The sequence below is a fragment of the Bemisia tabaci genome, chromosome 8, assembly GCF_918797505.1.
Source record: "Bemisia tabaci chromosome 8, PGI_BMITA_v3".
Lineage (NCBI taxonomy): Eukaryota > Metazoa > Arthropoda > Insecta > Hemiptera > Aleyrodidae > Bemisia > Bemisia tabaci.
This window is the reverse complement of record NC_092800.1, coordinates 13,798,224-13,826,146: the sequence shown is the minus strand read 5'-3', so window position 1 is coordinate 13,826,146 and position 27,923 is coordinate 13,798,224. Positions and strand designations below refer to the sequence as shown.

Genomic DNA, 27,923 nt, shown 5'->3' with positions numbered 1-27,923 from the left:
GTTTCGGGCAGGGCTGAACGTCGTCGTTAAGCTTTTAGGTCGTAGATAGAAAAAAAATCTCCGAAGTTTTCAAAATATGACGTCTAGCAGTTTTCTTTGTAGAAACAGGAAGTCTACAAAGTTTAAAACCGAGGTACGCATTTTCCAATGGACCACTAGACAAGGTACGAATTTAAGCAATCTGATACATGTTTCTTAACCAGAATTTCACGTCGAACACGATTCGCACAACGAAAATTACTGAAACCAACCCCTAACGAAGATATTAACGTTTTAATTTCACATTGTTTACGAGGAATTTGAACTGCCCGCTCACAAGAAACTCAAAGCTCTACGTGAGTCAAATCGCGTACTACAACGGTTTCAGCAAGCTTCTCAATTGAGCAATGTTCATTTCCCACCATGTGTTGTTCTAAGCTATTAGCAGTTTGCTATAGCTGAGCCAAAGCGTCAAGATTGAGGTTGCCAGATTTTTATACCGCAGAGACTGTCATGATAACGTTTAGCGCGCGATGTGAATCACGTAGAGCATTGAGTTTTCATGAGCGAGTGGTTTGAAATCACGCATCAGGAATCATTAAATATCTTCGTAAGAAGTTAATTTCGGCAATTTTGATTGTGCGCATCGTGTTCTTCGTGAAATTTTAGTTACGAAACACGTATCAGAATACTGAAATTCGTACCTACCTCGTCTAGTGGTCCATTTCATCATCGATACTCATCTTCTATGCGCGAGGAAAATTTTCCTATCTCCCATCGAAAAGTGCACGAATACTGCAAGTCAACTTCAACAGCTTCTTGTGAGCTCAGAAATGGGGTTTTCCGCAGAGAAAGGATTTGCAATTTACCGTTCTAATCCCATGTAAAACTTTGCGAGGAACAAGATGGCACCCTCAGTTTTGTCTGAACTCAACTCCGGAACTCATAAAAAGCTTCTGAAGTTTAAACAGTTATGACGACGCAATGCATGGATGTAGGGAAATCTTTCCTCGTATATTGGGGGAGTTGCCACTCTGTGTGGGGACTTCAAAAGTTGAGAAAGGATAAACCGCAGCTAACTCAGACTGATCGTGCAATATAACGAGGAAATGTGGCCAAGAGTGTGAAAAGGTCTGAGCGCCTTCATTTTTTGCTTATGCAATGCGGACATCTCTGGAGCATGTATAGTTGTATCCAGGGTAATAGAGTGTTGGAGGATTGTCCCTACTTCATTACCGTCACAGTTCAACGGATATCTCTATCAATGCCGATGGCTTAAGTAGAATTTTGCGTACCCAATTTCGTTTTATTCCGGTTGCTCTCCTTGTGAATGTTTTCTCTCATTCATAAATACTGACGAAAAATGTCCAAGAGTTCTTTTGGTTACTTTTCTTCGAGGGATATGAAATAAATGTACTTTGAGATTTGTAAACGTGAATAGAGATCATCATTTTTCGACTTACCTACGTATCCCGTAGTAATTTGTTAATTTGTTCTAAAGGATCAACCTTAAATATAGAAGAAGGCTATTTCTTTATTAACTAATACAAAAATACAAATAAATGAAGCATACTAAGTTAGCCTAGCGGTCACCGCGTGTGAGTCTACGTCAATTGGTCCCGGGTTTGAATTCCGGTAGTGGTGTCAAATTTTCTCGGAAGTTAATCCAACCTACAGAGGGCTTCAGCTCAAGATTTAAAAAAAAAAAAAAAAATTCTCTTCCGTCTTTGCTCAAGGAAAATATAAACTATCAAAGGAGGACACGCTCCCCAGATGTCAGGGAATTGATAAGGTTTTTTCCGATTACCGGTAATTATTTCGCATAACACTCACTGTTCCTCAATTCACTTTTTCAGCGGAAGGTTTTTCGACACCTACCTACGCCACGTGCCTTCGTCACCAGTGCGTTTAGAGATAAGCCTTAGAGTTATGCATGCATTAAGAGCGCGGTTAGAGAGTTATTCGCACCAATTAAAATTTTGATACGATTGTCAGGTGAGAGTGCAAAGAGAGCGATTTCTCCACCTTTGCGCAGCAAATTCGAGTATTTTTCGGTTAGTTTTGGCAACATTCAGCACAATCGGTTTCATTGCAAAGTCCGCCAAATTGAAGGTGTGGACGAAGAATTAAAAGTTGCGACGTAGAGATTGGAGACCTCGAATTTAATTCTTCCTGAGAATACCTATGCTTTGAGGAGATTTACTCCTCGTGATAATTTAGTTATCAACAATTTATAATCGCAGTGTTGTCGTACGAAATAATTGGAACAATCGTATGTATGGTCGTTCTTGCAAACAAGGAAACTTCCTGCGGTTTACTTTATGACCAACTGAAGTTTAGGTAAGGCTTAAACATATCATCATGAAAAAGACGATTCTCAGGAACCTCGATTAAAATTCAACAGATCGACTTCATATATCTTTCCCAAAGGTTATAATCATATCGCTCCCCAAAAAAATAGGAAACCTCATAAAAAGGAAAAATGTATGATTTTGCCAAACTTTGAGGTTCATAGGGATCTACCTTCAAACATGCATGACATTTTCTTTCGCGGTTCATGCTGTGGCATATCAGTTTATTCTGTTGGAGGGATGTATTCAAAGTTACATTGTTAACTTAAACTCCAGGCTCATACTCATTGTCCTTTTTGTAAAGTCAAAAGCGAAAGTTTTGTTGCAGTTGTAAAGTCCTCTTAAAATTTATCCTATTATTGGCAAACGGACCTTACATTTGGCCGTTTTATACAGAGTCTACCTAATTTGAAGAAGAATTGTACCATTCAAAAAGAATTGCAACTTTATGCAGCATTGCACGTTGTCTAATTTTTACTCATGTGTTCATTTTTCAACTAAAAACTTTACAACATAACGACTTTAAAATTTCTGTGAATTTCCTTTAGATCACAAAGAATACACTCATAAATTTTTAAGTTAGGATTTTCCTGAATTTTTTGTCAAGAAAATAAAACATGAGCAGAAATCAGGCAATGTCTGTGTAATGGAGAGGATTCACAAACACATTTTATGGCTTCATGTGGTAAAGCCTAATGATCTGCAATCACAGTATTTTTCATAATTTTTTCTGAAATGGGAAATTGTAGAAAAATAAATTTAAAAGTGAGAAAAATTCCCACCTCGTGACGTCATATGATGACATTTCCCATTGAAACACATTTATTTTAGCAGTTTAGGTTATTTTGTCATAATTCCTTTAATAATTGCTCAGTTTAGAAACCAAGGATATCCTCGTGCTCAGTTCACTCGGTAGTTTCATTTTAAACATGGAAATATCAAACTTTAAGACATACCTGCATAGTGCATATCGACGGTGAAAGTCGGCAATCACATAACTCGGTTTGCGACGTCGCAGACTTCCTGTCATACTTTATTTTTTAAACGGAGAACTACTCAACGGTAATTCTTTAAAACTGCCGTGATTTTTCTCCTATGTACGAGGCAAATTCTGCAAAAACTTCAAGGAATCATGTCGATTTGTTCTCCTTTAAAAAAATAACATAGTTGCGGAGATTTTCAGACACCGCAAACGAGTTATGTGATTGCCGACTTGCACCGTCGATATTCTCCTTTACGCTGGATTTGGTAATGCAGCCCAGTTTTCTGTCGTTCAATCAAACTTTATGGAAAGTTTGAATAATGTCATCCTCACATGGATTGTAAAGTAGAGAAACCATTTCACCTGACTTCAATCGTGCTTCGCACCTGTTAAGTTGGCAGCGTTGTTACAGCGAAGTCAAGAATGCAACCTCAGGTAACAAAAGCAAGCCCCAAGCGCCTCATGATTAAACGAGATCGATCTACTATTATGCTATTAATGCCGCAACTTTTCAGCACAAAGCTCCCGCAGCAGCGTTGTCAGCTACTGCTCAGCACCGTTATGCTCGCTCCTAATTAGCATTTCTCAATGGAAAAATCGTGATATTTTGAAATTAAGTCGCGATTTTTTTTTTTACAATTTTTCGGCGATAAAATCGCTAGGACCGTCAAAATTTGAGCGATTAACCTCAATCTTGTCCCAAATTTATTTCTATAAAATCACGCTCGATAAAATCGGAATTTTGTCTCATTTATCACGTTATTTTGAGCGATAATATTGCGATAAATCGCGATGTTACTGCCGACGATTAGAAAAGTCAATAATTTCAATCAGTAAATAATTTAAAATAAAATACCAATTTTGGAAATTATAAATAATTGTATTTTTACTGATATTTTAAACCTAAATAGATTTCATTGAATTACAAAATCAACATTTTTCATGAACTATTAAAATTATGATAATAGAATAAATAATCACACCTATTATTTTAATGTTGATAGTTTAACCAATTTCTAAAATACATGTCATTAACAGATTATTATCGAATAGATTTCTAGTATGGTAATTATTTCAACATTTGTTTTCATCAAAATTTATCGCTAAGAGCATCAATATCTCAGCGATTATCCTCAACCTTTTCTCAATTTTATCTCTCTAAAATCGCGTTCAACAAAATCGATATATTATCTTAATTAACCACGATTTTGCGTTCTATAATAATGCGATAAATCGCCGCGCGATTTCATTGCAAATTTATGCGATGAGATCGCAATTTTTCATCCGATAATTTTGAAGTAAATGTACAAGCGGCGTGAGAAACTGGCAACCTGATCAGAACTGCATCATTACTCTCCTGCATGACTGCCGCGCAAGATCATCTAAAGTGAACGCCGATCCTGACTGTCATAGCCGAGGGTTACGAACGGTAATGATTTAATTCACAGGCCACGTATCATAAAACAGGACTCAAGGGTTATTAGATCGGCGGGCAATGCCTATTTACGTGACCCAAATAAATCAATGTAATATGGGCGTTCATCAGACTATTTGTCAACCGCGGCAAGTGACCACTGTGCTACAACGTTGCCTCATGTTGAATACTCGCGGAATTTTCACGCTGAGGGGAATTTTAGCGTACTTAATGGAGATGTTGCATGTGTGAGGAATTTGCGATTTGACTGTTGACTCTTATGTAAAAGTTCGTGAGAAACAGGCTGGTGCCACTGGTTTTCTGTGAAATCAACTCCCAAGCTCAAAAAAAGCTCAAGTTGAGGCCAAAATGGAGAAATATCCACGCTATCCTGAGAGTCCACCTCTACATCAAGACGAACTCTCCATGCAAAAGATAGGAAGCAAATCAGAGCAAAGACCTTAGCAGGGATTCCGTGTTTTCAGTTTTAGAGTCCCTAAATAAAGTGGCGGCCCTGGCAATGTATTTGCTCCCTATCTTTGCATGGAGAGTTTGTCTTTATGTAGGTGGACTCTTAGGATAGCGTGGGGTATCCCCTGCTCCATTTTGGCCTCAACTTGAGAGCTTTTTTTGAGCTTTGGAGTTGATTTCAGAGAAAACCAGTGGTACCATCGTGTTTCTTGCGAACTTTAACATAAGAATCAACAGTCAAATCGCAAATTCCTCACACATGCATCATCTCCATTGAGAGCAAGAGCAACCAGATGTGTAAAATTTTATGGAACTTTATGAAAATAAATTTCACGATAAAATTTCATGAAATTCCATTAAATATTTTAAAATTTCTGTAATAAACTCAGTGTGCAATGAGGTGCACAGGAGCAGTAAAATCTAGGTTTTGAAATTTTCGAGGGAAAATCCTGGGGAAAAAAAGTTTCTTATCGAATTCTCGGATAATTGTTGAAAGGGTAGCGTGCGCAGCCCCTAAAAATCATTAAAATTTCATGAAAAATAAACTTTTCACGTTTCAGCAAAGTAAAATTTCATGACATTTACTTCCGTGAAATCTCAACTTAACAAAATTCGGTTTATTTACAGTGTCAAAAACTGCGGTTACCTGAACCGAAAAATTTCGGTCTTCAGTGTGAACTGAAGTCCAGTTTCTCCAACTGAACTGTTCTTCCTAATCTGCTGGTATAATGCCGGATGAACATTCTTACAATATCAGATTTCCTCCCAATAAAATATATAGTTTTGAGGAGAGTTATGAGCATTTTTCCTCGGAATTTTCGGATACTCAAGATCAAAATGCGAATGAAATTCTCTGAAAAACAGGGAGGAAATTGCACAGGCTTTCTAGCAAATCCGTATTTTATGGAAGAAATTTGCATCGCCCGACGATTCTTACTGCGTTCGCTCTCTGAGTACGGCAGAACTCGCGTCCAACAAAAATAGTAGATAATCTATTTTGGTTTCGGCGCAGAAATTTTTCACAAGTGGTCGTGTTATAAAGGAACCTTAAATGCAATAATTATCTATTTTACAGGGAAGAATCTGGTTAAACGTTTCCTCAATCCAGCCGACTGATTGTTGAAATCGATAGGCAAAGCGATAGACAAAGAAGAATCTGTTGAAATGGTTGGCTCCTGTAGACTGAGGGAGAAAATGATGAACTATCTTTATGGAGTCTCTCGTGGTTTGCCGATAGTTAGTCTATTATCTTACCTTCTTTGTTCATTGCAACCACCCTCATCCACCAATAGGATCCCTCCATATCCCTTTTGTCTTCTTTGTCTATAGCTTTGTCTATCAATTTCAACAATCAGCCCACAGCCGTGAGTCTGCCCCTCGACTAAAAAACGATAGGAACTTCCATGCCCCCTTTTACTCCATCTACTTATTCCGCTCTCCTTTTTTATGAAGTCAGCAGTGACGAGGCGTACGATCGATTATCGATATTTCCCCATTGGAAGCTATGGTAAAGAATCGATTATTAAGGTGTTCGTTACAAACACCCTGTTTATCGATATTTTTCCATAGGTTTAAATGGCAGATCAATCGATATATCGCAAAGCACGTCACGCCATTGCCCCAGCTGACTCTTGATTTCTTTAATTAGGCGGAAAGTTAAGGCAGAATAATTAAATTCAGTAAGAGAGATGCGGAATAACACTTTACGTTTCTATTTTTTTCTTTTTCCTTTATGAGAGAAGCTCAGTTCTCGTTTAATTTAAAGTGGCAAAGAGCTCCGGCAGATCTTCTCCCCGGTCGCAGCCACCATTTTTCAACTCCTTTTCTCGACATTTACCCTCTGTAAATAGTCTGTAAAAGGTGTTCAGGAAAGTTAAATTATGTGAGCATTGCTGCGTTGCTGCCACTTTTTTCATTTGCTTCGTTATAGTTCGAGGGCCATATTTATAGCTGTAAAAGAAGAGAGTAACTTTTGTGAAATCTACTGTTTTGTTATTTCCCGAACTTAGTGCGTTTTCAACGACCGAAGTGACCTCTGATTTTTTCATGAGCGAAAGCATGTACCGATTCTCCTTTCAATTAACAACTTTTTTTCTATTGAAGCAGTTGACCTCGGATTTTTGGGCATTTTTAACGTATTTTTCGTGAAATTCTAATGGAAAACATAACCGTTTGGACCTAGTTGAAGTTATGGGAGATCTGGAGCGCTGTCCCTGCTCTCCCCCCCCCCCCCCCCGGGCACTCCCCTATCAGCCAGCAGATTTGAAAAAGTGTAAGGCCGCTCAATGCATAAGACCCTTGTGAAGATGAATCCCCCCCCCCCCCACCACACACACGCCCTCTTACACACAATAATTTTCTAGCTGCACTAAAGCTTGTGAAACTTTAATTCTTTCTTTGCCTAATGGTCCATGAGGGAAGAAGTTCAGTTTTTCTTTATTTTCTGAGAACTAGACTCGTGATTCTTACGCCTTTTCTCAACCTAGAAGATCCACTCGACTCCAAACTAGGGTTGCGATTTTAAATCGATTACTTCGAGACATTACCTCGATCACTTGGCGCAAATAACCGAAAAAATCGAAGCGACTTTTTGGGGTAGATTTTTAGAACCGGCAAACTATTAAAATCCAACAAGTTTTGTCAAGTTTTGGTCAAGATATTAAAATTGGCAGCATGTCGGCGATTTTTCATAATATTGATCCCGAAAATCAGGAAAATCGATTTTTCGCCATAGATTATGAAATCGTATCGATTTTTTTCTTGTCAAAATCAAATCGATTTTCCCTCGAAATTAGCCACCCCTATCAAAACCTCGGCGAATATGAACAACGAAACCTCCACGAAAACCCTGCGCAGACACGAGGTTCTCCCCGCGCCCACCAGAGCGCGTTGCGAGTGATTAAGGGTCCCGTACCGCGCGCCGTCTCCGCCCGGCCGAAAGTTTCGATCCCGTCTCACGGTTCCGCGCCCTCTTGAGGATCGGAAAAACCACCTAACTCCAATTCTGACACGCCGCGAATAAGTGGTTTTCGGCGAAAACTTTTCACTCGAGCGACACGATGCGACGCCCGAATTCGGGGATGGTTCGCGCGAGTCCGCGAGCTCCAGTCCCGTCGCATAGTAATTAACACATCCTGGGCGGGGGAGAGGGAGGCGGCGGCGTCTGTAAACCGAGCGCTTGTTAATTTGGGAGCTTTTTTAATTGGCCAATGACGTCACCGGCTCGGACTCGGGCGCTCGGGCGTAATTATGCACGAGAATGCGGACGAAACTTCGGCCTGCGAGTGACAGCGTTGTCGCGTGCCCTTTCGGGATTTATTCCCGTCGCCGCCGGTTCGTAGTCAATAGGCCACTAAATCATAAACGAATTTGGGCTCTCCAATACATTTTTTTCCCAGGATACTGCGAAACTTGCTTCATCACAAGCTATTTAGGTCGACGGTGTAAGTCGGCAATCACATAATTCGTTTGCGGTGTCTGAAAATCTTCGCCTCTATGTTATTTTTTTAAAGGAGAACAAATTGACATCACTCCTTGAAGTTTTTGCAGAATTTTCTTCGCACAGTGAGGAAAAATCACGGCAGTTTCAAAGAATTTCCGTTGGTTAGTTTTCCGTTTAAAAAATAAAGTATGACAGGAAGTCTGCGACGTCGCAAACAGAGTTTTGTGATTGCCGACTCACACCGTCGAGGTATATTCTTTTTTTATGTAAGCAATCGTGATCTTCGAGGGCGATACCACTATTCAGCCACGTAGGAGCTCGTGTTGCCTACTTTGAAAAGTGAAGGCAAACTGAAAGTGAGCCGAAGTCCCCGCTCCACGCTCGGTAAAGTCTACTCCCGCTTTTTCCCCTCAAACAATCGTACCATCTGATAGTTATACCACCATTCGACCACGTAGGAGCTCATGTTGCCTACTTTGAAAATTGAAGGCAGACTGGTGATGATCTGTAGTCACTGCTCTCCGCCCCGCTGGGTGAAGTTTAAAATTTTCCAGGGAGACCCCCGAGAGCCCCCGATAGGTGGGGGGTTATTCTTTTAGTGGTGACCAGACCCGCTCTGGAAGAATGATCTTTATAGCTACGCATGGGTCCCTCTAGCTAAAACCTTGGAGGGTATGGATTCGATCGATCAAGAACCGATTGACAACGCTTCGATCGACAAACTTGAGTCGACCGATCAATCCGTGAATCGTTCGAAAAACTAGAGAATCGATTGTGGCGTGAGTGGCGTGGGTCGATAGACAAACCCGTGAATCGATAGACAAACCCGTGAATCGATCGAGAAACCTGTGAATCGATCAAGTTTTGTCGATTGGATCGGTGTCGATCGATCCACGTTTTTATTTTTCGATCGATTCATGTCGATCGAATCGACACCAGTTTTCTAATAATTTGTCGATCGAATCGGTGTGGATCGGTCCACGTCTATCTATTCACGTTTTTATTTTTCGATCGATTCACGTTTCTATTTTTCGACCGATTCATGTCGATCGAATCCTACTCTTCAAAACTTTAGCACTGCCCATTCTTAACACTGAACAGCGTATCGCTAAAATGCCACAACTTCTGCCCCGCTCTCGGCGGCTGAATTACTCTTCGGACGTTCCCCGACCGCGACGACGACGTCACGCGACGTGCGTGCGTGCGGACGGGACGTAAGACCCGACGTCGAAATGCGTTCGATTTTTTTATCCCTCTCCCTTTTTTCACGGCGAGGGAAGGAGAACCAGTGATTGACGGCGAGTTAAATGAAATGAAAAGTCACTCTAGTTAATGAAACCGGCTTTAATTGAATCGACATTGTTTATTTAGCTTATGAATCCTATTCTCTTCCATTGACGTCATCGTTTACGGGGAGCGCTGACGAGGGGGACCGAGGGGGGGGGGGGGGCGTCCAATTCTCCGGGTCCCGTACTCGGCCGAGACCGGCTTCGAAGCAGGGTTGCCGTATTGCATGGAAAATAGCAGATTTATTGGAATATCTAATCTATCCATTCGTAAGTATAACTTCTTGAGAAATATGTGTGATAGAAACGCTGAATCGTCCAAAATCAGCTTTCGTAAAAAAATGTGGTTTTCAAGGGTTAGGGCAAACCGTCAGAGGCTTTAAAGGGGAGGGTTCAGAGAGGCAATTGCAGACCCCGCCCTTGTCAATAGTGATTCGACCATTTTTCGGACAATTTATTCAATTTATGGATACTTATCAAGCTTGTCTAAAATCTTGCCCCCTGCTTTCTAGCAAATGAGTCACTAGGCCTTGTGTTTTTTATGTAGTATTTTGAAACGACCAGGTCCGTAGATTACGTGGTGATTTATTCCGTCATTTTTTAGCAAACATCCCGGCCAAACCTTTAAAAAAGTCCAAAGACTCGAAGAAATTTCAAACGCGCTAGAATGGCGGGAAAATGATAGCACTGGTGTATCACGACAGTCAAATCGCTGTCTTTTCTCATTTTCCACTAATTTTGTTTAAAAAAAAAGCGTATTTATACGTGTAATTATTGCTTGCTACATGGAGCAGAACATACTAATGGAGTAGAAAGACGTTTGATGGGAGTCGTTGAAACCCGTGCTAGCTTCTGATTGGTGCCGGATGAAATTATTCGGATCCGCGCGAGACCAGGGCGTTTTAAATTTGAGGAAAGTTGCGCTTCTTGAACTGCGTAGTCTCGAGGGTACTTTCCCGCGTTTTTAATGTGCGCATCGTGCTCCACGCGTCATTTACCTCGGGAAAAATGGATTCGCAAGTCAAAATTTGTTCTTGCTTTAGTGATCCATTCTATGTGCCCTGTCTCAACAACTTCTAACTTCTTTAAGTTCCGCAAAAAACGAGTGAGAAGAAGAATGTGCCCCTCAGGGTGGTACCGTGTCTCAACTACTTCCACTTCTCTAAGTTTCGCAAAAAATGATAAAGAAGGAGAATATGAGGACTTATATGAAACAATGGCGGATGTGGAAAATTACCTCTTCGAAACAAGTTCAAAAAACTGTTTTGGCATCGAGAAAATTTTGAGAAAATACTTGAGATGTGATCTTTGAGATCTGCACATTATGTCAGAGCCGAACATATTAGATTTTTGTGTGACCAAAACAGTTTTTTTAGGCGTGTTTCGGAAAGATAATTTTTTACACCCGCCATTGTTACATCTAAGGCCTCATATGCCTTTTATTAAGCAGTTTGGCGACGTTGCCTTGACGAACGGACGGGCGCGGCTGTTCATGCATCGCGGTCCTGAAATCAGCTCTGTTGCCCCTCCCAAACGAGTGAGATGCAACTTGCAGTACGTCGCACGATGGTTCAGAATTAAACGAAACCAATGGCGGTCCTCGCCGCCTCGAGAGCTCGTTTAAACACATGTGAAACAATCGAAAATCGATACATGTGTAAACGGGTTGCCTCATGTTGAATTGGTCATTTATTTTAAATTTCAGGTATATCTTTACTGTGTGTAAACAAACATCAAGATATCAAAATATTTGCTAAAATACTGATTTCACCGAAAAGTTTTTTTTAGAATCACTTTTCAGTTGTTAACCTCGAAACTCTTTTTCTGAAAACCTGCACCAAAGCTATGAGTATTCGTCGAACGTCAAACTTAACCATTCGATTTTCAGCACAATTTTAAGGGTCTTGAAGAGAATACTGCTCCAATGTGCCTCTGGCTGTAATTGATTCGTTTTTTTCTTCCAAAAAGTAGAGTGCAATTATTCGATCAAGTTTTTTTTCGATACCTCGACGTTTCTGAACTCCCGCTAAGGATCGCCTTAAATTTAGGAAAAAATATTTTACCAGCTAACAAAAATCCCGCCTCCAAACAGAGTTCACTCGCAAAAGTAATTCGTGCCATGCACCGGAAAAAAAAACATTGGATCTAGAGTCCAGACTCTTGAAAACATTGACAAGAAAAAATACTCTTGATTCAATCAGATTTAAGCTTAAATCAAAAGGAAATCCGCTTAAATTAAGAGGGTTGGTTCTTGATTTAAACTTAAATCTGATTGAATCAAGAGTATTTTTTCTTGTCGATGTTTTCAAGAGTCTCGACTCTAGACCCAATGTGCTTTTTTTTCCAGTGTATGTACTTTTTCCGTTTTATTCCTTCAAACATAGCTTAATGCTTACATTTGTACACCCGCATGTATGTTTCCATTTTCTCCCTTTTTCTTTCTTTATTCTACCTATCTTTCCTTCCTATCTCTCACACTTCTTTTTTCCTCAATCTCGTGAATTAAGTCGTCCAACTGACCGATTTCCAATCGGTCCTAGACTCCGCCGGCATCAGAAACACTCCCCGAAGTCACCATTCAAAGTTTCGGGCGGGATGATCCTGGAAATCTAGGTCATAAATCCGAGGTGACCTGTCTTTCGCTCTGATTCCGCCCCCCCCCCCCCCCCCCCGATCGCACCGCGGCTTGCCCCGAGATCCCAGGATTACCGCCGCGGTTCCCCGTGTCCCCGTCGCGCGCGCCACCATCGCCCCGCGACAACCCTCCGCTTATCTCCGCTAAGCCGCGGTTCAGACTCGGACTCGTTACGTCAACGTTGCGTTTTCTCCTGCGCTGAGGAAAAACGTCGGACGAGCCCTCAGACTTTGCCAAATTACTTTCGATGAAAAACGAATTTTCAGGGAACTTCCGGGTCATCAATTTTTTATATAATTTTGATCGTGTTTTAATATAATGTATCTGGAAATTTCAGGGAAAAATACTCGAAACGTTCCTTGACAGGAATACTTCTGCCGTGCTAAGGAAGAACGCCGTATGAGCCTTCATGCGTTGCCAAATTTCCTCCAAGAAAATATCTGTTTTTGAAGAAAGTTATGAATAATTCTTCTCAACATTTTCACAAGTCTCAGATGAAATTACGAACAAAATTCTCTGAAAAATCAGAGGAAAAATGTTTACAAATTCATTCAAAAATTCGTAATACGTCGAAGGAAATTTGGCAACGTCTGAATCCTCATAAGGCGTTCTTCCTCAGCACGGCAGACTAGTTCTTGAAAAATCCAGGAAAACCATTGAAAGTCTGCGATTTGTCTCTAACTCTGACGTCTCTTGGTTCAGATGTCGTTGAACTTTGCTGCGGACTCTTGAAATTTTTCTTTCAGCTACATAACATATTGCAGCTTTTCAATTTCAAGAGACTTTGCGCTGGAAATTTTTCGCGAGTAGAAATTTTATGAGAAATCATCCCCCCCCCCCCTTAAAAAATTGTCAAAAGTCAGAAAAATGGAAAGGGATTATTCGCTCAAAATCCCTCGAAAGACAGGGAAAAGCTGTGGAATTTTGAAATCTCAAGGACATTCGGACTACATTTCTCATTTAGGTACCCAGTTTTTGGTTCAATTTAGAAACAACGCATGTGCTATCAGATTTCCTATGCAGATGGGTGCTTTAATGTATGAGCCAGAATTTTTAAGTTCCTCATTGCAAAATGCAGTCCATTTCGTGGCGTCCCCCTCGAAAGAACGTAACTCCATTCCAACGTTGCAACATTGACTCAAACAATCCAATTTTTTACAAGAGTGTACCTGTGCAATTTTTGTCCAAAATTTGTCTGCTCCTGGCATGAGATCAGAAGGAAAATCGGTGAAATTTTCGATCAGAAATTTCCAATATTCTCTGGGTTAATGTGCAATATCCAGGAGAAATTTAGCAACATTGAAATCCAGGGCCGGATTTACCAACTTGCCGCCCATGTGCCGCCTGTATTTTGCCGCCCCCTTATCATTCGTTTTGAAACATCAATAAAAACCATTAAGTAAACGTGCCAAAGGGAGAGGGGTGCATTAGACGCGGTCATTCTTGTTGGACACATTATTTGCGAAAACCCTGTCAACACTACCAGCAAAAGTTCACAGAACTTTGCGCAAAAGTTAAGTTCCGTACACCTATCTCTGTGTGGGCGAGGTCTTCCATTTGAGGGAATGAACGAAAAAATTATGAAAGAACAAACATAAATGGGATTTAATAATTTTAACTTCCGCCGCCGCGGCGCCGCGCTGACCGCAATGGGTTTGGCGCAATTCGTAAAGTATTCCTACAGTCTTGTGGGCGCTTTGCATTTCACGCCGACCGCTGTTGACCGCACTGCGTTTGATGCAATGCGTGCAGTATTCATGCAGTCTTGTAGGCGCTTTGCGTTTCACGACGACCGCTGTTGACCGCACTGTGTTTGACACAATGCGTGAAGTATTCATGCAGTCTAGTAGGCGCTATGCGTTTTACGCTGACCGCACTGTGTTTGACGCAATGCGTGAAGTATCCACGTAGTCGTGTAGGCGCTGATATATGTTACATGCCGACCGCCGCGCCGAGGGTTTCTCCTGTTCATCTCAAGAACTCGTCATCATTGCTCTCTGCGCTACACCGTTCCAGGCCAAATCGCGTGTTTGGTTTCTCTCTTAACTCGACTAATTAAAGGTGCTGTCTCTTGTGTCACCGAAAGATGACAAAATTAGAAATTACTATACTCTCAGGAAATGAGAGATTTTGTCACTTTTTCTCGTTTGTAATTTTTTTCTGAATCCGATTTTTTTTATACCTTTATTTCAAAAAATTGCAAAATTTGCCGCCCCCTAAATTTGCCGCCACCACTAAATTTGAACCAATCAGAAATGAATTCACATTGTCTTGACTCTCAGTATAAAGAGACTCTAATGTGGCTTGGTTCCTTTATCTGTTTAACGCAGTCCATTTAGCGAGAGAAATTTAGCAACGGTCGAATGTTCGTAGGACGTTTTTCCTTGGGGCACGGCAGTATTCCGTCCACTCCTCAACGGCTATCATCGTTTTCATTTTCCTGCGACGAAGCTTCGCTCCGTTTCCGCTTCCGGCGGGAGCGCGCTGCTGCCGGGTCGGACCGGAAACGACCCCGAGTCGCCGGAAAACGCCCCGGTTCACCGGAAACGGTGGCAACTACGCGACGGTATATCCGCCCGACGCCATGCCATGCCGTTTCTCCCTTCCTTTTCGTTTCTCTTTCCCTCTTTTTCGCGTTTCTATCCGTGCGATAGCTGTGTGCTGTGTGCGGCTGAAATCCAGGCCGCAGCGAGACTGAAATGATAAATGAGACGAAGGTTTGTGGAGTGAGGAGTCTCTTGGATTGCAACTTCTGATCGAATGAAGTTCTCGCTAACCAGAATTCGTGTACACGTAGAAAATTGCCGCGTATGTGTGTGCCCTTCTCTGACTGGTTCGTTCCTCCGTCGCATGCAAGCAGGAGCGGAACTTCGAACTTTTCGTGAAGGGGCCAGAAGGGTATCTCATCAAGGGGAGTCCAGGAGGGCACAAGAAAATAGCCCATTAAGGGGCTCTGCCTGCGTCTGCGGGCAGTGGTACCCAATCCGGGTTTTCCATACGAGGAACTATTCACTTTTGAAATATAGGGGGGGAGCTCTGGATGCTCATCGATGGATGTTGCGTCTCCGAGTGAAAGAGCCGACAAAATTCGGCGTTTCAATGGTCATGACGATGACCGATGAGTCGGTTGCGCGGAGGAGGCACGCGACTAGCATCAAGCGACGCGGCTTCTAATCGAATCTGTGGGTAAATAAACGAGGCAAGTGGATTAGGAGGATACGCAAAAAGATCCGTAGGCATACATTTAAATGTTTGACTCGGATGTTTAGATTGAGAGCGCTGCCGGCCACTTATCGCGAGTGGTCAGCGCTTCCAAGTGGCTTCTTCCTTGCCTTTGCTGTGCTGAATGTGCCGAGAAAGAGAATAGAACGTGGAAAATGAAGTTTCGGAGAAAATGGAGATGTTGCATGTGTGAGGAATTTGCGATTTGACTGTTGTTGATTCTTACGTAAAAGTTCGCGAGAAACACGATGGTGCCACTGGTTTTCTCTGAAATCAACTCCGAAGCTCAAAAAAAGCTCTCAAGTTGAGGCCAAAATGGAGGGTATATCCCACGCTATCCTGAGAGTCCACCTCTACATCAAGACAATCTCTTCATGCAATGATAGGGAGCAAATACATTGACAGAGCTGCCACTTTATTCGGGGACTCCAAAACTGAAAACACGGCATCACTGCTAATGTATTTGCTCCCTATCTTTGCATGGAGAGTTTGTCTTGATGTAGAGGTGAACTCTCAGGATAGCGTGGAATATTCCCTCCATTTTGGTCTCAACTTGAGAGCTTATTTTGAGCTTGGGAGTTGATTTCAGAGAAAACCAGTGGCACCATCGTGTTTCTCGCGAACTTTTACATAAGGATCATCAGGCAAATCGCAAATTCCTCACACATGCGACATCTCCATTGAACGACAATCTTTCATTGGATATATTTGATAGAAAAAGGGTCAGTTGCACAAGTCATGATGTCATGTTATTCATATTAACTGATGAGAGCGATGTGAAAGAGACCGAGGGTGTCACTACCGTGGCAGATGCATCATAAATCGTATTTTTCAAAGCACGAGACCTCGGTTCACATTGAAAGTCAAAAGTTGCTGCTGGGGCAGATCTTATTATTTTTACCTGATGTACAAGAATTTAGCCGGAATCTTGTTTTGATGCTAAATTCTGAGAAAAAAAGTTCGGGCATATGAACTGAATGTACGGTGTTTAATATCGGCCGTATTGTTCGGATCACGCGACCGCATTCTCGGTTCTCGGAACCGTATTCTCGGTTCTCGGAACCGTATCCTCGGTTCATGCAACCGAGCTCTTTCGTTGGTTCCGTTCGGTATGAATGCTCGGTTGCTTGAGCCGAAGATACAGCCCCCAGATCGGAGAGTGCGGTCGCATGAACTGAACAATACGGCTGATATTGAACACCGTATATTCGGTTCATATGACCGACAAAAAATACGAAATATCAAAAAAAAATTGCGAGTTTTGCAAATTTTTCAGGTGGCACTTTAAAATTTGTCAAAATCGTAGGTTTATTTCTTGTGAATTGAAGAGCAAAACCTCTTAAATTTGTACCGCCTCTATTTCTCATTTGAAATTCTCGCGTGAATTCGAAATTTTCCGACTCTTTCGATGCGACTATTTTAACACGTATAGGATAAATTTTTTCTCGATCGCTGAATGGAGGCAAACTATTCTCTCGCTCAATGGGAGTAGAAATCCCATTCCTCGGTGCGCAGCGTTGTCCGCCCTCAATTCAACCGGTTCGGCAAAAACAGCCCCTGCACGTTCGAATAGTTGCATACCTGTTCAAATTGAAGGCGAGCCATAGGTTTGTCGCTCATTCGAAGCAAGATTCAGTGAATGGCAAAAATTCAAAAATGCAGCTTAGACCCGCAAAGTATATCCTCCTTCCATAAATGTGAAATCGTATATTAATTGATTAATTCAATGCGAAAACGCCCTAACGCCCAAAATTTTCTCAAATGTTTTCTTGCAGAAAAATGGTTCTCAGGGTGAAACGCAACTTGAATTTTTTCTCTTTTTTCAAAAAATGTTCTGACTTTCCAGCAAGAGCAACTGGCGAATTTCCCTCTATCTATAAAGACCCTTTTCTGCGTTTTCAATCGTTCATATTTCAAAGGCAGATGAGGACGTCATTTTTGCATGTACTTCCACCGGTTAAATAGAATATCAGGGTTCTATGGAACTTTAAGGAGGTTCATATGTGGTGAAAATCATTTATGATTGGCAAGGAAAGGAGAGAAAACTGGGTTTAACCACGGACTAAATAAAAGTTGTTCAACTCAGTAGCACACCCCCCCCCCCCCCCCGCAAGGTTCCGCATCTCAACCCCGAGAGGACAAAACTTGTCAATACATCTCTATCATCGACCGCAGAAATCATGAATGGGAATCATCAAACCACTTATCAATGCGGGTCTTGGGTCTCTCACGATACTACAGTACAGAGTCCCACGTGTTTTCGAACTTCGCGCCACTTCAAGTGTTTGTTTACTAGATTTTGCCGGTCCGACAAGGAACTTGAAATCAGGACCGAATGTGAGGAGGCGGATTGGCGGGGGCGAAGGGTGTCCGCGGAATGGTGGACATGGTGAGGGGGAGGGGAAGTCGTTGTGAAATGTGATTGGGTTTCAGCAGATTCGGCATTTTGATGTTGTGTGATGTCTTGCCTCAGTGTGACCGTGGTTGATGAAATCTTGATTTTACGTTTATTATCACTGTTTTTTCGGACTTATTCTTCTACCCCTCTATCCCTGGTCCCTGTTTCAGTATCCCGCTCAACAGTGACTTCGAATTAATTCGTTGTATAGTGTTGGAGTATGTTAATTCTGGTAGGCGTCTTTTCCACTTATAGGTTAAGAGTCCAATCATAGCTTTCGTTCAGTCGCTAAAAGTAAGTCACAACTTTCATTCAATCCCAATTCATGTCATTCCACCTGGGGCCACGTACCTAAGGCGATTCGAAGACCATCTGCCTTCCTTCAAATGAAAATCATGTGCTCTTGTGATGGTTATCACTGTAAACACATAACTTGCCAAAACACAACTTGTTGAACCTGTTCTTCCCATGGTTGTGTGTTTCAATCTACATAAGTTTTCAGTTTACCCATTTCAGCATCATTTCATCAAACTTCCGCAGATCAACCTTTTCCTTTCTTCAGTTCCAAAAGTTTACTCCAAAGCCTTGGAGATTTTACACTGAGCTTTAAATTGTCGTAACTTCTGTGAAGGTGGATGATTATTGTCACATTTCATGTTGTATCGGGCGTTTTTGACTCCCAATTGCAGTCATTGCAGTAGCTACTAGAAAATATGTGCCTCATCTATACATAATTTAATGAAAGGATCAAATTGTTTTGTAGACTTGTTTTTTATATGTTATCAGTTAGGGTAATGTTTCTGCAACGTACCTAAGGATAATGAATAATTGGCAGCATGGACTGTTACCTCATCAGTGAGCCTGTTCAAAATAAGGCCCATGTGACATCAGTTGAATGAATTATCCGTTCGCCGACGATGTTTCACTTGTCAGTCTTGCTGACTTTAGGTCCGCGAACACTGTCAAGTACCCTTTTACTTAAAAGAAGAACCATTGAAAAGTTTGTCATACCCCTGTCCCTTCTCATTTCATATGGTAAATTTGTATCTATTTTGACGCAGAATTTGCATCAAGAGCTGTTGACTCCTGATAACTTTCATAATTTTTTGCCATTTTTTAAAAAGGTTTTTCAAATTGAAGAGTTTTTTTTTCTTCGAATTTTTGTTGGTAAGTGTTAAGTATCATTATAAAGTCTCTTTAGGATTTAACAATTTATTTTACAGTGAAATTATTCTGCGCCTATTATTATTCATTGCCAATGCACCACAACCTTGTATCTAAATCGTACAAGTTATTTTCTAGTTGTAAACTAATTCTGTTTGTGTTTTGTTTCAGGTGAAAAAAGTTGAGTGGGTCTGATGGCGACTATAGACGGGCGGCCGGCACAGTATGGAATCTCACTCAAGCAACTGCGCGAGCTCATGGAGCTTCGCGGAGCCGAAGGGGTGAATAAAGTCAAAGAATATGGAGGAGTTCAAGAAGTTTGTAAAAAGCTTTATACCTCACCCACAGATGGTAAGACTCATTTTTAGACTGAACGGTCCTGTAATACTGCTTTATCGCAGCTATCTCTTACAAGGTATCCCCAGGTCTTAAGAGACCAGAAGAAACCCTTTTTTCTTTTTGGCAAGTCCCAGAAGCTGGACAAGAAAACAGATTTTTGCTTTACAGTCTGCATTGAATATCTACGAATTTCCATGTAACAGTTGAATTCGTGGATGTGAAAACCAATGAGTCCATTTTCTGATGAGCTTTAAGCTCCATGAGAATGCCGCAATGAATGCCTGTGTTCTAGGACTCATCTAACAATGGACACATTCAGTTTTAACATTGCCTGATTCAGTCGACAAAATCATTTCAGGAAGAGCAAAAGACAAATACTTGGCTACTCATTCCGTATCAATTTATCCGGGTACCCTTCAAGTTGAATTTTCATGATCTACTTAATTCAGGGACATCTATGTGCTAAAACTCATGTAAAATGGCAACCACCCCTCCCCCTCAGAATTTTTAGTGCGAAACTCTTTCACAGCCTCTTAAATATCTAAATGTCAAATCAAATAGGGATTTCAGTGGTTCTTGGATCTTTTATCGTGTGAAGTTGGTTTTCTGGTCACTGAAAGTGATATCAACAGGGTAGGAAAACTGATTATTTTTTTTAAAATTTGGGGGGGGGGGGCAGGGGCTGTAGTTCTTCCTGGAAGACTTCTTGGAAAAACATTTTATTGATGAAAAAAGAACCTATCCACCAAATTCTAAAATTCTTGGAATAGTTTCTAATTTTTTTTGACCACCAACAAGAGGATACGCTCACTTTACCATATAATAATGTCTGCTGGCTTCTTCTAAAAATCATGAATGCCCTATTATTTATTGTTCAACTCCTTTAAGAAAATGAGGCCATGCTTGAGTTTAGGTTTTTGTAATCTCGTAACTAGGCTTCCAAGAATCAAAATTTATTTGGTAAATTAATTGTTTCTTTTTCCTTTTTCAGGTCTTAGCGGGTCAGCAGCTGACCTCAAACATAGAACAGAAACCTTCGGTTCAAATACAATTCCTCCTAAGCCTCCTAAAACATTTTGGCAACTTGTATATGAAGCGTTGCAAGATGTAACTTTAATAATTTTAGAAATAGCAGCTATTGTTTCCTTATTATTAGCTTTTTACAAACCTGCCGATGAAGAAGGTGAGTTTTATTTCTGATTCACTCTCAATTTTTCTCTTAAGAGCATTAAATTAGAAATGGTGGATGTACAGGTCTCAGAAAGTGACAGAAGGTGACCATTGTTATGATATCATCATTTATTTACACAGTGGTATTTGGTTTTCTGGCTACCAGATCTGTCCATGATCATTTCTGCTTCAAGCGCTCAGAAAATTAATTCTATTTTTCCTTGTCTCATATTTCGCATTACTGCAATTTTTCAGCAAATTGGCAACACTGTGTTCCTCCATTTGAACCTATGGATATGTATCAATTTTTGAAGGGGCCAAGTTCTCCATCAAGAACCGACTATTTAACATAGGTTTAGATGGCGGAAAGCCAGTGTTGTCAAATTGTTGGATCCATCTCTGGCATTACTGTCAGTCTCATGAACTGTAACTTAAGACACAGTATGTAGCTTTCTGTTTAATGGTTGCAGCCTTTAGATCAGCCAAAAATGTCACATTCTGCTCAAACGCCAAGTTTTTCAGTCCATTATCAATGGATGCCTAGCGTATGGAAAACTTAATTGACGACAAAATTCACAACGGTTTTCAGAGGACAATATCTTGTCAACCTTAGACGCAAAGATTTAATGAAAGAACAAATCTTTATTTCTTTCTATTATATAAACTACAATCATTGAAAGACGGTCCTGTGGCTACCTAATTCCGTCGTTCTGTTGACGCAAATTTTGAGAGAACATCTATATTTCTTTGAAGAACTAATAAAAATTAGGATGGGGGTGGAGATTGAGATGAGCTCAGGACTATGTGATTCTGAAGAGGAGACTCCGGCTAATGTTACTAGTGTGATCACAAAGTGAGAAAGCACAGTTTGTTATGCTTAAATAGCTTATGATTCTATTTTAAAAGGAAGTATCTCAACGATTTTTCTTAATAGATTTGTTACTATTTGCTAAGATTTCTAAGTAATTATCAATCACTGATTTAAACCTGCAATTTACTTCGATTCATTCTGATTTTGTGTTTTTTCCTCTTTTTTTTTGTTCATTCATGCGACGAACAGCTGTTGGACCAGGTATTAAAAATTTTATAAATATTTTAGCATGATCCTTCCCTCTCTTTTTTTTCTTTGGCCTCCTGTTTCTATTGTGGATAGCCCAAATCTGAGAGGTGGTGGATCTTTCTTTTTGTTTATCCCTTTGAGTATGTTATTATTTCCACGGTCCATTTGTTCTTCTGTAAATTATCCCCCTTGCCATTTTGATATCGCCTATTCTTAACGGTGGCGGACTTGTCCCTTACTTTGCTCACCCAAGTTTGTTTTTTCCTATTTATTTTCTCTTTTTTTACTCTGATTTCCTGCGTTTTGAACTGTCTGTGTTATCTCCACAGGTGATGGTTTTCTAAGTATTTATAGTTTTGAACCAATCTTGTTATTTTTTGTTTGTTTATTTATTTTTATCCAGTATTTATTCTTAGTCACCCTAATTTTTTTCCCCGCTGAGGTACAATTTACCTTGTGCAGTATCTTTAATTGAACATTTTTTACCTTTTTGAAGTTCTATTCAATTGATTTGTTGCTTTTTATTATGTATTTTATAGGCTCTAGATCTAATTTCGTATTTTAAGTGAATCAGTTCAGTGGAACGTATGTAACCCATTGCCTTGTTTAATACTTTTGTAAGAGAGTGCCAAAAATTTCCAATTAATCTCTCCGCGAACACACACGAAACTCATCATATACAGCTGGAAATTAGAATTTTTAGCATGGATAATACATTCTGAGAAAGAAAACAATCTTAACCTAACCATTGTAAGGTTTTTAATTGGACCGAGTTAAGCAGAAAGGAACCAACCCACATTTTGGAAAAAATTGAGTTATGAGTGGTTTTGAACTCAACCACTGCTCTACTATCTATCGCCAAAAATTCGAAGTTTTTGTGGAGCAAATTTTGCAAGAAATTTTTGTTCAAGAAATTGAACTTGAAGTTCATCTTTTACATTGAGTCTTATGCAGGAGCAAAACTTTAAACCTATTTTTCTCCGTTCGACAGAGCTCAATTGGTCACATTGCTCTTATCATTAATATCATGTAAAAAATACCAAAAAAGCATTGCTAAGTTGCGGAATGAGATACCTCGAAAGCGCATGAGTTCTAGTTTAGCGCAGTGTGAGCAAGTCCAGCTCATAATCAGCTGTCTAAGTCAATGGGTCACATGCTTCATAGCTTTGGAGTACCTGTATTCATATGCGTTTCTGCTCGTCTCTGGGAAAAAAGACCACACCGGCTGTTCATTAAATGCTTAACCCTAAAAAGTGATTGAAGTTTGTGGCTACGAAAACGCAGTTTCCAGAAGAAGCTGTGCCAGGTTGTAATCCCTCATGATTAGCACTATCAAGAAACTAGTGAATAAAAATGCAACATCCTCTATTGGTACAAAAATGAGCTAAAACCGCTATATCTGATTTTTTGGGATACGAAAGAGTTTTCCTCCACAAACTCAATTTCAAACGTCTCAGCCCAACTTGAGAAAAATACTTGTATCTCTACCGATGAAGTTGCTTCCATCGTCTACAGTTCCTTTTTCCAGGGGCGATCACATTTATTTATAGAAGGGGAGAAAAAACAAAGAACATAAAAAAAAAATTGCTGAGGAAATGAATGTAGTTTTTTTTTCAATTGAAAGTAGCATTATGCTTTTGCGTGATCCTCTTCAAATTTTTTTAAAATTATGTATTATTACAGGGTTGCCCCAGTCAGAGAATTAAGGAAGCTGGGAAATGTCACAGATTTTTAAAACTTTAGGGAAAACCTAGAAATGTCAAAGGAAATGACCGAAGTGTCAGGAAAAAATCGTTCTGTTATCTATATTTGCTTTCTAGAATGGGTTTGATGTTTCGAAGAACAAATTGTGCCTGAAAAATATTTCAAATTATGTCCACTAACTGTCTGGGGTATCCTCAATTGTCAGTGAATTTTACCAACATGTGTCAGAAAAGTTCCTTAGTTCTGTGGCAACCCTGATTTATTATGAGATGATCAAAATTTGCAGAGAGCTTACTCCTCGCTTTTTACCACAGTCCATTTCTTGGATGCCTTTTTTTAAAGCAAACATTTTGCAGTATTATACTACGTTCAATGCTTCCATTCCACCTTAGTTTTAATCTCTTGTTTGGTATATTTGACGAGCTGCAGTTGTAGTAAGTTTGCGTAATGCTTAAAATTTGAACTTCGAAGATGTTTTCCAATCTTTATGCCTTGCGTCGGCTCTATGATTAAAGTTTTTTTTGTTGTTTATTTCCTTTTGCTCTTGTGCAGGACTTGGTGCAGGTATAATATGAACACATCATGTCAGATTGTATACTACGTGTCCTATAATTTTAGCGAGCTCATGCATGCTCTCTGTTCACTTCCTTTTGTCAAACAATAAGTAATAGTGTAGACACTCAATTGATGGTCTTCTGTCCACTAGGGAAAATTTTTAAATGGCGATGTATGTCCTTTGTTCAGCGTGAACAGCTCAATCAAAGGGTTTTTGGTTACTTATGAAAGAGTCAAGGGCTTTCAGATTTTAATCAAGTCTTTATTGGTGTTGAATGCTGCAATTTAGAGAAAAAAGAAAGCGCATGGATGGCTAAGGTGCAAAAGCACGTTTCTCCGTTATTGACATCGCAAGTTTCCTGTCATACTTTATTTTTTCTTTGGAAAACTAATTAACATGATTTCTTGGAGGATTCCTCTATTTTTTTTGCTGTTAGTATATTATTCTGTATGAATTTCAAGCTGTAAAGTTGGCTTGTTTCCTTTTGAAACATTAAAATAGGAGCGAAAATTTTGAAACACCGCAATGTAGATCCGTGGTTTTGCACGCAGGCCATCAACATTCCTCTTGAACATCAATCCAGTGTGAAATTGAGCAAACAGTTTTGATAAGTGCCAAACTCAACAAGCAATGAATTTTCAGGAAATCACAAAAGTTAATTTAGTTTTTTAAAGATGAAAGATCGTTTACTAGCCAAGCAGTAAATTTTAAGGAAGTAAATTGAGTCGGCACTTTGCACCACAACTTTTAGTTACTTCCCGCCATTTACAAAGTCACCACTCTTACGGAACGCCTTACAACAACAGAATAACCCTCCCAAGTGTTTGTCTGTCATATCTATGCAATAGTCCTTCCTCTCTGGCATATGCTCTTCTTAAACTAATCTTATCACTGTCTTTAATTTTCTGACCCACTTTGTATTCTTCTCATCATGTGCTCAGTAGTTTCTCCCGTAAAATACTCCGTATATCTCTTCGTCTTCTTGTCTCTTATTCGTCGCATTGTGAGGAAATTATATATCTTTCGATTTTTGTAATGATCATTTTGCTGAAATCTGGCTCTAAATCATTTTTGTATCTCAGAGATAGAATCGCCATTGACATGTAAGGAAAAATAGTTATTTGCACTTTCAACTTGCCTAATAGATGGGCTTTATGAAAGACGATTTGTCCGTCTTTTTGGAAATCTAATCATCATTGTTGCCAAGTAGGTCACTCGGTAACATGTTCAATTGGCAAAAAAGTTGTTACGGTCTTTACACTCTAACTTACCAATATGAACATATTTTTTCACATCACAATTTATCATTTCGCAGTATATTAAATATTTTGCAGTCTGTTGAATTGCAAAAAAAAATTCAAATTTAGAAATTATCAATTAAATTTAGGAGGCAACAGAACACTGAAATGAAGCCTGTAGAACCATTTTACGCCACGAAATAAAAGGTTTCTTTTCTTATAAAACGTGAATCCAGCAAAAAATTAGAATTTACTGCCCATGCGTCTGCGTGCTCACATTTTTTCTCAATCGATTGTTTCCTCCACACATTCCACATCTGTGAGGTGGTGTTTTTTTAATTTTTTTAATTACACAATCTATTCTATTCTATATTGAGATCAGGCTGTCTGCATGGTTACTTTAGTAATTTGTTCCCTTTGAAGTTCTTGTGGTACATATTTCAATTTCTAGTTGTACCTCCTATCTTAAAGATCTTCCTCATACTTCTACCTACCATATCGATCAGTGTTTTCATCGATGTATTTTTTTATTTTGACAAAAAGAGGGCAATTCAGTAAAGTGTTCTCTCTGTTGCAATGAATTAAGCACCACAACTTGTTTTGTGTTTCAGTTTCATGTCGTGCGTTAACATTCTTGAACAAGGAAACCTTTATTTTGTTTGTGAAACTAGCCAAAAAGATTCTCAGTTTGCGGTGTCGATGATAGTTTACACTAATTAATGTCTTGACAGACTTAAACCAATTGCCCTATCGATGAAAAAAAAGTTGAGAAAAGTTTTGGATTTCCACTTATCAATTTATTTAGTTACACCGCTCTGAAGATGAAAAAATGTCTACAAAATATCTTGTCCTGCATTTCCCCTGAGCTGCTCTAGAAGAAATCATGTGAAAAATTCAATATATGATGTAATATTATGTGACAATCAGCCGTAAACTTTCTCTAATTTTGTCACTAGATGTTTGCATGAGAAAAAATTGAATACTGAATCAAAGTTGGTATACTTTCGGGGGGTTTAGGGGAAGCCAATTCTGTGCGATTGAATAATTCACTTAATCAATGTAAATAATTTCTGAATTATTTTAATAAATAGGATTGTGCATGACGAAGTTAGCCATGAATGCACAAAAGTGTACCTCTCCTTCCAATACGAATGAGATCGGTCCTTGTTAGTTGTTTTTTGATGGTGGTACCTACAGAATGTGTTTCCTTTTGTTAATTTAGCAGATTACCTGAAATCCTACATGTGTCTAATTGTCTACTCTGTTTATTCTCAATGGGTTTGTGTTTCTGAGGTAGAGTTAGTTACTGCTACCTTCAGATTGCAAGTGTATTTCGTCAAAATATCTATGGTACTCACTGCCCAATCTTAATAGCGTTGACATTGTGACATGGATTACATGAGCTTTCATAGAACCTAGTTCTTAATCTGTAGCTGTGCTTATGATACTAAGTTTCCATTTCATTTATTGTTGCTGGAATTTAACTTGAAGATAGTGAGACAGAAAGACAAAGTTTTAGCCGGTATCCCTTTCATCAACTCAGGTGTTGATAAAATCACCAAAAGGCTTCTTGCTTCTTGCAATCAGAATGTATGCTGCTAGATGTAATGTGAGGAGGGTCTTTCTTCAGTTGATGGGTGTGCATAGCAAGGAGTAAAGTTATATGTAAAGTAATTTAAGTTTTAAAGACTAGTCTTGTGTCTACAATTGAGAAGCAAAGATTAGTTAGTGAATTAGAAGTGTATCAGAAATAATTTAACCATCAACTATTAAGTAGCAGAATTTTTTTTTCATCCTTGCATCATGAATTGACAGAGAATCCGCTAAGGAACACTGAAGCAAACCCTATCGATGGAACTTCCATGTGTATGTGGAGGAAGCAAAATGCAGATGAACTATTTCGACTAGATCATTTAAGATATAAATAGTAGTATGTGCAGTTCTAAGGTGGCAAGTCTTCTGATTCTAATTCCAGGTCACTGATTAGAAAAATAGAAGTTTGCGGGATTCTAATTTGATGTTTGTTTATTTGTTTTGTTTCTAGTCATTGATGAAGATGAAGCCAAGCATGGTTGGATTGAAGGCTTAGCCATTCTAATATCTGTAATAGTAGTTGTTATAGTCACAGCATTCAATGATTATACGAAAGAACGCCAGTTCCGTGGCCTTCAAAACAGGATAGAAGGCGAACACAAGTTTGCTGTAATACGGCAGGGTGAATTAAAACAAATTTCTGTTGGTGATATAGTTGTTGGTGATATCTGTCAGGTAAGAAACTCCACCCTTCCATTCAGGCTTTACCGACTGACTTTCCCACATATTTAAGATACACTTTCGTCCAATATTCAGGATAGCAGTTCAAGTTTAAGACTTCATTACAACATTGCCAGCTTACACTATACAGTAGTAAAATCGCCTTAAAATTATGTTGAGCATGTCACAACAGTCTTAATCATTTTCTGTAACTCACAATTTGGGTGGTCAGCAAACGAACATCAAGCAAGCTGTTATC

General features: G+C 39.7%; 2 protein-coding genes across 31 annotated transcripts in view; both read left to right on the top strand.

The window, feature by feature from the left end:
• LOC109033903 (plasma membrane calcium-transporting ATPase 3) overlaps positions 1 to 27,923 on the top strand; it is a 469,278-nt gene that overhangs the window by 188,107 nt on the left and 253,248 nt on the right. The window lies entirely within an intron of this gene.
• Positions 1 to 27,923, top strand: part of LOC140223753 (plasma membrane calcium-transporting ATPase 3-like) — a 310,994-nt gene that overhangs the window by 231,435 nt on the left and 51,636 nt on the right. For 15 of the 19 annotated variants that reach the window (XR_011900358.1, XR_011900359.1, XM_072303319.1 and 12 more), the window contains 4 exons: positions 19,516 to 19,695; positions 20,675 to 20,866; positions 21,914 to 21,925; positions 27,456 to 27,679. Coding sequence is in view for 17 of the 19 variants with exons in the window: in XM_072303319.1 (XP_072159420.1) it covers positions 19,539 to 19,695; positions 20,675 to 20,866; positions 21,914 to 21,925; positions 27,456 to 27,679 (585 nt within the window). In the remaining 2 variants the exon portion in view is untranslated. Of the gene's footprint in view, positions 1 to 18,219; positions 18,475 to 19,515; positions 19,696 to 20,674; positions 20,867 to 21,913; positions 21,926 to 27,455; positions 27,680 to 27,923 lie in introns of those variants that run through there. The other 4 variants (XM_072303325.1, XM_072303332.1, XM_072303323.1 and 1 more) reach the window with 3 other exon arrangements.